The following is a 10,040-nucleotide window of genomic DNA, read 5'->3' as shown; positions in this document are numbered from 1 at the left end:
ATAATGGTGAACCATCTAAACTCGCTTGAAGGCAAAATCCAACAATCGTCAGAAGTTAATCCAGGGTATGCAACTTCTACTGAGCTTCAAGGACATTTTGCTAAGTTAACTGCAGAACTGTCCAAATCAAGCACAACTGGCAATCCTGAGTATGATACCTCTGCTGAGTTGCAAGACTGCTTTGCCAAGCTAACTGCCGAACTGACCAGTACGCGTGAATTAGTCTCCTCCTCCTCCCAGTGCACAATTGACCAACTGAGTGAAGCAGTAAGTTTAATCAACATCAACAAAGCACAAATAGATGTTGATCCAGTCTCAAATAGTCAACTCTTGAGCTTTTCCCAAGCAATCATGAAGGCAATGCGCATCAACAATGCTCAGCGCATGTTTTATGACTCTGCCTTGCTAAAGATGTACCACCAATCTTTTGGTCAGCTCACCAGCTCGCTCACCTGGCTTAGCAAATCCCATGAATGCCTACTCAGCATGATTAACAGCTCTCTTCGGGTTCCTCGCCATGTCCAAGATGACAGTGTACCTGTAATTGATGGCTTGAGTGAAAGCACTAAGAGGCTCCAGCGCTACTCCCATTACCTCTCCACTGCAGCTAGAAATATAACCTTCCTGTATATCCCCGATGATGGCAAAATGGGGGAGAAAAGCCAAGACGGAACTCAGCTTGCAGGTAATGCCTCAGGAAGTAAGGATAAAGGCAAAGGAGTATATCAAGCTGATCAAGCTGACCATCTGAAGGCAAAGAAAAAGAAGAACTAGATATAGTCTAGTCAATGTTTAAAACTTAGCATAGAATCTTTCCTCATATATGTTTTTGCTTTATCTAATTGCTTTATCTATGACAAGTACCATTTGCTCAATCTGGTTGATAAAGTTGAACAAACGAATTAAGAAGTAAAAGATGTTGAAACACCTTTCCACAAGATTTTGATTTGACAAAATCATCCATGATTAAGAGGCAATTAAATTTAAATGCTTTGATTTAATTATACTAATATGTTTGTTCAATATTGAGTGCAAAAATATATATATAAAGTTAGACAGGGCAAAAGTCAGCACAAGCCAAAACTGAGTGGAACGGGAACTCAGCATGGAAGTTGAACATTCGAAAATAACGAATGAAGCTGAGTGACAGTCAGGACATCATGAAGGATCCGTTTACTAAAGGACAAAGTCTGCCAATCTTCTGCAGTAATAATTGAAGCCTCAAAAATACAAAGAATACTAATTCCAAAAATCATGGATCAATGGATTATTGGTAAAAGACAACTGGCACAAAAAGACAAGTCTGATGCAAGATGACAAAACCTGACGCCTGAAGAAAACAGAAAAAGGGAATGGCGGAACAGACTGAAGCTGACCAGAAGCTGTCTGCTAAAAGAGCCGTTTTGGACTTAACGGCTAAATCATCTCAAATGATCCAATCTTCAGAAATTCATCTATAAAAGGACAATGATAGTTCTTGGATCATTTGCCCAAGTATCAAAAGAAAAATACAAGAGAGAAAATCTTGAAAGCACTCAAATACAAAAAGATCTTACACTAATTTTTCTATTCTCTGTGTAAATGCTAGATTGATTGTTTTGTAATCATCTAAGGTGTTCTTTAGTTGAAAAAGAACAAGTGTGTGATCAATAGGAATATTGAGAGTGTTGAGCTGACTACGTGGTTGTAAGTATTCAGTGGTAGAAAAATCTAAGTGCTGGGTTGTAGTACTTAGTAGGAGCTGAGTAGACGAATAGAGGACGTACTCTTGCATACTCACTGCCTTGTAAAGGGTTTGTGCTCTACCTTGAAAGAGCTCAGTATTGGATTGAAAATCCCAGGAGGAACTGGGGACTGGACGTAGGCAGAGAGGCCGAACCAGGATAAGTCATGCTGCGTAACTTCTAAACTCTCTCTCAATATATATATATATATATATGTGCATGTGTTGCTTGTTGTATTTACTCAGCTTATAAATTGTTAAAACTGAAACTGAGTAAATCTGAGTGCCAAGTTGGAAGCTGACCTTTCAAATGTCAATTCCGAACTCTCAAGTCAAGCAGTCTTAGTCAGCATAGAACTAAAACTGTCTGACTAATCAAACGCCCGTGCTGACCAACACGCTGAGTTATCAAACTCTTAAAATAACATTAAGTCAGCATAATTAAAAGCGAAAAAAAGTTACATTAGTTCCTAACCCCCCCTTGGAACTAATCACTAGGGACCAACAAAAGATACTCAGTATACATTACCGAGTCTTTTAAGCTCATTTATTATGTTGGTGAACCTGACATTCATTTCTGAGATGTCCTCATTGTCAGTCATCTCGAACAGCTCATACAATCGCATGTGTTGGTTCACTTTGGATTCCTTGACCTTGCTGGTGCCTTCATAAGTCACTTCCAGCTTTTTCCAGATCTCCTGTGCTGACTCACAACCTGAAATCTTATTGTATTCTGCAGCATCTAGAGCACAGTGAAGCATATTGATAGCCGAAGCATTATTTTGTAATTTTCTGAGGTCATCCTCTATCCACTCAGCTTCACTTTTAACAATTTTCTCATTGTTAACAGTTTTGTATGGCACATGTGGACCTTGAACAATTGCAAGCCATGCACTCATGTTAGTGGCTTGAATAAAGTTCTTCATCCTATTCTTCCAGAATGTATAGTTGGATCCAAAGAATAGGGGAGGCCTAGTTATTGATAGTCCCTCAGGGAGTATCTGTGTTGTTTGGTTCCCGGGAAGGAAACGAGTGCTATTTTCACCCATTTTTCGGGATCAGCTCAAGATTGTTAGATCTTTAAGTAGTGAGCTTAGGCTCTGATACCACTTGTTGTTCCCTAATAATTAGTTCCAAGGGGGGGATAGGAACTAATGAAACTTTTTCGGTTTTAATTTTGCTGACTTAATGTTATTTTAAGAGTTAGTTAACTCAGCGTGTTGGTCAGCACGGCCGATTGATTAGTCAGACAGTTTTAGTGCTATGCTAACTAAGACTGCTTGACTTGAGAGTTGGCAATTGACTCTTGAGAGGTCAGCTTCCAACTCAGTACTCAGATTTACTCAGTTTCAGTTTTAACAATTTATATGCTGAGTAAATATCACAAGCAACACATGCACACACACACACACACACACACACACACACACACACACATATATATATATTGAGAGAAAGAGTTTAGAAGTTACTCAGCACGACTTATCCTGCTTCGGCCTCTCTGCCTACGTCCAGTCCCCAGTTCCTCTCTGCCTACGTCCAGTCCCCAGTTCCTCTTGCATACTCACTGCCTTGTAAAGAGTTTGTGCTCTACCTTGAAAGAGCTCAGTATTGGATTGAAAATCCCAAGAGGAACTGGGGACTGGACGTAGGCAGAGAGGTCGAACCAGGATAAGTCGTGCTGAGTAACTTCTAAACTCTTTCTCTCAATATATATATATATATATGTACATGTGTTGCTTGTGATATTTACTCAGCTTATAAATTGTTAAAACTGAAACTGAGTAAATCTGAGTGCTGAGTTGGAAGCTGACCTCCCAAGCGTCAATTCCCAACTCTCAAGTCAAGCAGTCTTAGTCAGCATAGTACTAAAACTGTCTGACTAATCAATCGGCCGTGCTGACCAACACGCTGAGTTAACAAACTCTTAAAATAACATTAAGTCAGCATAATTAAAAGCGAAAAAGTTACATTAGTTTCTATCCCCCCTTGGAACTAATTACTAGGGACCAACAATATTTATTGCCTAGGGCCTCCAAAATACTAAAGACGGCCATCATGTTTCTGTTTTGAATATTATTTTAGTAAAAATTATTTTGCAAACAAACTAATAACGAATTTTACTTGAAAAAACCATTTTATATGGACTATAAGATAAATTGATTATCAAACTGTTTTTATACTTTTATCTGTAGTTTGTTTTATTGAGTTAGAATTGTATTCAATTCAACATCAGAAAAAATAAAAAACTTAACAGTCAATAAAAATTTAATATTTTTATTTATCATTTTACATAAACAATTATTAATAATAAATTAAGTTTTATTAAACAAATTTATACAAATAGATAATCAATCCAATTAATCAAATCATCTAAAAGAAAAAGTAAGTTATTATTAATATAATCAATTAACAACTAACGTAACCAGTTATCCGCGTTAATTCTATTTGAAAAACATGGCATATAAACAGAGGTTATAAACACGTAAGAGCCCAGAGCCAGTTATATGATGAGCTACGAGCAAAATTAGAGGCTAAAAATTGGAAAAGTAATTAAGAAAGGTGAAGAAATGTAGAAGCATGTATAATTAATTAGATAGCTTCACTTGAATTTATGTTAGGTCTCTTTCCAGTGGACGTAAGACTGTAAGTCACGTGTTAATCCGCATGAAACACGGCGAATTTAATTTATTTATTTATTTCATAGTATGAATTTTAGCGGTTAACTAAAATTCCAATCCGTGGATTTTTTTATTGTTATTATTATTTTTTAATTTTTGTTTACTATTAGTGGAAATTTTCTTACTCTATAGGGACTAGCTATTCAATCACATTTTTTGTATGAAAACAACAAAATCGCAAGAAAAGGTTTAAGGTTATTGTTGTGTTTTTGTGGTGAAAACGAAATTAAGAGCTTGCCAGTGGTTTATAGTACCTGCGAATTTCAGAATGCGTTGTATTTAACTATTAAACGATTGTTAGGAATAAAAGAGACTAAATAAAAGAGACTGAATAATTTCTTAAGATCCAAATTATCAAGAGCTTAGCCAAAGAACAAATAATAAATTGCAAGAAGGTCACAAAATTATAAGAAGGTCACAAAATTATAAGAAGACCGGGAATAAAAAGTGCAAGAACTTGAATTTGATTGTTTGAATAAACTAGAAATTATAAGGAAATGTGTTGAAATAAAGAAAATTGTATAAATTTATGATTAGAAATAAACTTACGTAGAGTTTAGGCTTGATTTTTGGTGGATTTTTTGGGTGTTTGAAAATGAATAACTTGGTTTTTATAGCTTCCAAGTCTTGGTAACCGTCATACGAAACCGTGAAATCAAGTCGTGTCAGAGACATAAATTCTCTCCCTCCACTCCGTCCTATGCTACCATATTTTCCTCAATCCCCAATGAACTCATATCACTTTCAATCACCCTCTTCCAAGTTTGCTTAGGCCTTCCCCTACCCCTCCTCATTATTGCATCCCTTTGGCACTAATCTTTCTAACCGACGCATCAAGCGTTGTTCGTCTTACATGACCAAACCACTTTAATCGGTTTCCTTCATTTTATTCTCAATAGATGTAACCCCTACTTTTGTCCTAATTATTTCATTACTCACTCGATCCTTTCTCGTATGACCACACATCCATCATAAAATACGCATCTCCGCCAACGATATTTTATAATTAGTCTATCCATATAATAAAAATTTAATTAAATTATACATTAAGTACAATAATAAAAATAATTAAAAATGGGTTTAAACAGTTATAATTTTTTTAAAATATATACTAAAAATAATTTAATCATGATTTTCTAATATACTAAATAATTTAATTAACATGTTGCTAATTAAATGACAATATGATCTACATGAAATTAATTAATCAATTATGTAATCTAAACTTTTTTAATTGATGAAAAGGGCATATAATATTAGTATATTAATTAAGATATTGGTTGTTGAATATTTTATTTTGATATTGAAGCATAAATGATAGCGTGCATGGTTTGTTTTAGCAAAAGTTAAATAAATAATTGGTATTGATTATTCCAACCAATAGTTAGTTGTGTTAATATAAAGTATGAGCAACTAATTAATCTTATTAGTAGCCCAGCCACCAGCATTGATTGATCGATGCACATGCAATGGCCACCCCTATTTTGTCTAAAACACATATGATTTCTGATTTGTCCTATAACTACATATTGTCTTATTACCTTTCCTTATAATTTATATACAATTATTTAACTTAATGTTTGTGATTAAGCAAGCAACCATATTCCCTGTACTCAGTCCAGCCTCACAATACCTTATCCGAATATCCACCAATTTTGTCTGGATCAGTAGTTCTAGATAAATTTATGGAATAAGATAAAAAAAATATCTCTAATATTTGTGTTAAGAGTAATTTTATCTAATATATGATATAGATCAAAATCAGATTTGAAGGTTTTGATCGTAAATCTATAAAAATATTCACCTCAAACCTATGTTTGAAGGTGTGAATCCCAAATGAACAAGAAAATAGAGCTCCAATGAAAGCTAAAATTGATTAATTTGATAAAAGTTGTAATTAATTACAAATAAAGAAACTTATATACACCTCCTTAAGATAAGTAAAGATACTCAAATACCTCCACTAGGGTTACAAACCAATAAGAGAAAATAGGGGTAGAATGGTGATATGTAGTACAAATGGTAAAAAGGAAAATAAACCTAATGGCAAAACTGTAAATAAAACAGTGGCAAAACAGTAATCCAGGAGATGTCAGTCATGTTGGTTTGACCTCACATAGCGTGTGGCATGATGCACACTGCATGTGATTTTGTTGCCTTTGGCGATTTGCATCATTCCTTGGAGTCCATGTTGAAGCTATCCGCATCAGTGAGTTTAACGGTAAGAAAACGATTCTTATAACACTTTATTCGGATTCGATTTCAACTATTGTTGTTGGCGTGTATACAAGTGGAGTGATCTTTAAATCCTCTCGTAAGTCTCTGTGTGGTCCTGGAGTTTTTCTTGGCTCTCTTCCTTTCTCTAAACTTTTTGGTAAAAAAAAATGTTTTACTCTTAATCTTACAAATGACATAATTAAGAACCAAATGTTTACCATTGGACCAATTTGTCAAATATTGTTAAAAAACATAGTTATATACCGATTGATTCAGAAAGAATTTTTTTTAAGCTCAATGAAATATTCAAAACTTTATTTTTTTTTTCCAAAAGTTGCAAAACACTAGATATATATGTTTTTAATCAGTTATGCTGAATGATAATATAATGGAGATAAGCCGTGGCGATAATAAAATTCATGAATACGTAAAGAACTTTATTAATGATGTATGAAATTGGACGGAATTGCAAATATCAGACTCTTAAATTATATCATTTACGACTTACGTTAAACAAAGATTTAAATAAAGAATGCAGTTGATTATGTACATTATTTATAATTTTATTCAACAATTGGATATACAAATTCTTGTGAAAGTAATTAGTAAATAATTAACAAAGTTAATTATCCATCTAATTAGACGAAACTGCGTCTGAGCTGATACTCGTAGCCACAATCGGACTCCTAACAGTGTGTTTACCTTCATCATCAACCCAACTAATATACCCAAAAACTATAGTTTCCTCAAGCTTCCTTGGACCTTCTATAACAAGTTTGTAATTCACCTTCTGATTCTTACTTTTGAATTCCAACTTTTCCGGCACAACACTCACCTTTAACCCATTCATAGGACTCAAATTCGCCGTGTAAACCGATGCTCCTTCCCCGACATTAGTCACCGTCCGGTGAAATTCCCTCTGGACAGTCATACCCGTGTTGGAGTCATTAGCATTGAAGAAAGCAATGAAAGAAGGGTAATTAAGGTCCAAAGAAGCTAATGAACAATCATTAGAAGATGATTTAGTGATAATTTGAATTTGCTTTTGAGTGAAGTTTAATCCACAGAGGAGATTAAGGTAATCGGCGGAATCCAAATCATAGATTAGGCCAGGATCTAATGCGTTATTCGGATTAATATGTCCAGCTCCCATATCTAAAGGAGTGGCTGCCTTGTTATCATTTCCGATATCTTTTATAGGCTTGGAAGTATGATCCAATGCACCAGCAGTAGTCATGATGGCTGACCGGATCGCCGCGGGGCTCCATTCCGGGTGTGCTTTTTTCAACAGTGCTCCGACTCCGGCGGCGTGAGGGCAAGACATGGATGTGCCGGACAGTATATTGAAGTTGCTGAATAATTGTTGAGAATCAATTCTGAAAACTTCAATGTTTTGAGGCCAAGCTGCTAAGACTAATGAGCCAGGAGCCATAATGTCAGGCTTCATCACATATGGACAACTTGGAGATGGTCCTCTTGAGCTATAACTAGCAAGAACTGGAGATGATTTGGTACCAATGTTTGTAATTTTGAACTCAATTTTTCCTTCTGGGGTTGTTCTGCTGTTTTTGATGAAATCTTTGATTGTTTCCCCATCTTTTGGGTTCACAAAAACTGCTGGAAATACACTTTGGATATACATTTCAAGATCTGTGACATTTGTTATGAATATACCTCCTGTAATGTTAGCACTTCTCAGATTATCAAATTGATCATCTAATGAAGCATTGTTATCTTGGCAGACGACAATCTTTGAACCAACCTTGGCCAGTTGTTTAAAATCGAGACATGTATCCATGAACAGGATTGGGGATTGATCGGAGGTGTAATTCCCCGGGTAGAGAGATGAGCCGGTGACTGAAACTCCGTTTCCAAGTCTGATAACGGCATTGAATTCGCGATCTACTGAACCGGCAGCAACAGTTAGTACCCAAGGAATTCCATTGTGGAGTGTTTCAAGATAAGGCCCTTCGTTCCCGGCGGAGGTTGAGACAAATATGTTCTTCTCCGCCGCTGAAAATGTGGCTAAAGCAATCGGATCTTCGTACAACGGAACGCCGTCTAAGCCTAATGAAATTGAGAGAACATCGATTCCGTCTGTAATTGCTTGATCAATTGCAGCGATTATATCGGAAGTAACAGCACCTTCATCCCACAGTGCTTTATACATAGCAACATGAGCCTTCGGAGCTACTCCGCTTGCAGTTCCGGGAGCATAGCCGAAAAACGACGCAGTTTCAACGAAATTCCCTGCCGCGGTACTCGACGTGTGTGTCCCGTGTCCGTCGGTGTCCCGTGTGGAATTCATTGATATTGTCATGTTCGGACGCTTAGCAATTAGTCCTCTGTTGAAATATCGAGCTCCGATCAGCTTCTTGTTACATACAGACGAATTGAATTGGTGGCCATTTTCACATTCTCCTTTCCATCTTTTTGGAATCTCAGAAATTCCATTGTCGCTGTAGCTCTCACTTTCCGGCCAAATTCCGGTGTCAATTAGTCCGATGATTACATCTTCCCCATAATTGGATGCCCCCCAAGCTCCAGAATTTGAAGTAAGTCCTAGAAATTTGGGGGAACGAGTCGTATCGAGTTTAACAGGCAAGTCTTTGTAGGATGAAATGTAGCCTGGAGATTTCTTCAGTGCCTCAAGTTCAGAAGGAGAGAGATGAGCGCTAAAGCCATTGATGGCATGAGTATAAGTGTAAAGAAGTTTAGAATTATGTACAGCTTCAGTAGAAACTTTAGCGGCGGAAAAGGCCGTAGAAAGAGTGGCGGAGTACCAGGTATGGTGACTAGAGAAGGCGGTGGGCATGGCCGATAAATCCATATGAACAATGTAATTGTCAGTCTGGGCTAATATTAAGGGTATAAAGAATAAGAAGAAGATAACAATGTAATGTTTAGCCATGGAAGGAGGAAAATATAGAGAAAAATGGAATTATCATAGAGATATAGTGTATGCCTATAAATTACTACTTTATATAGAGAGATATGAAGATGATATCTTTTAAAAAATGTTATCCAATTTTCACTTCACATATATAAAATAGTACATAAAACTCAAATACAGTAAAACATGTATAAATTAATACTCGATAAATTAATAAAATCTTTAAAATAATAATTTCTTTTGGTCCCGACTTGAACTAATTCAAAAAATGATAAATTTTAATAAATTAATAAGATAATAATTTTCTGGAACAACCCTTATAAATACATTGTATTATTACCTCTATAAATTAATAATTTCTCAAATGCATATGCGAAATATATATAGATATACATACTTAAGATAATTTAGCAAAATATGAATCTATACTAGTTTGTTTTTTCTTGAAATTTAAATATAGTTGAATTTTAATCTCTAACTATTTTCAGTGCATTCAAAAATTCTGGTGTATCTTTATCAAATTGTA

General features: G+C 35.6%; 1 protein-coding gene across 1 annotated transcript; it reads right to left on the bottom strand.

Annotated features, from left to right (window-relative positions):
- Positions 1-7,087: 7,087 nt before the first annotated feature.
- On the bottom strand, positions 7,088-9,559 carry LOC136201008 (subtilisin-like protease SBT3). The gene has a single exon (XM_065991536.1). It carries the CDS (start codon positions 9,530-9,532, stop codon positions 7,256-7,258), a length of 2,277 nt encoding a protein of 758 aa, XP_065847608.1. The 5' UTR covers positions 9,533-9,559; the 3' UTR covers positions 7,088-7,255.
- Between the last annotated feature and the right edge of the window lie 481 nt (positions 9,560-10,040).

This window comes from Euphorbia lathyris, chromosome 7 (genome assembly GCF_963576675.1).
Source record: "Euphorbia lathyris chromosome 7, ddEupLath1.1, whole genome shotgun sequence".
Taxonomy (NCBI): domain Eukaryota; kingdom Viridiplantae; phylum Streptophyta; class Magnoliopsida; order Malpighiales; family Euphorbiaceae; genus Euphorbia; species Euphorbia lathyris.
The sequence above is the reverse complement of the archived record's forward strand: the minus strand, read 5'-3'. Positions and strand labels throughout refer to the sequence as shown.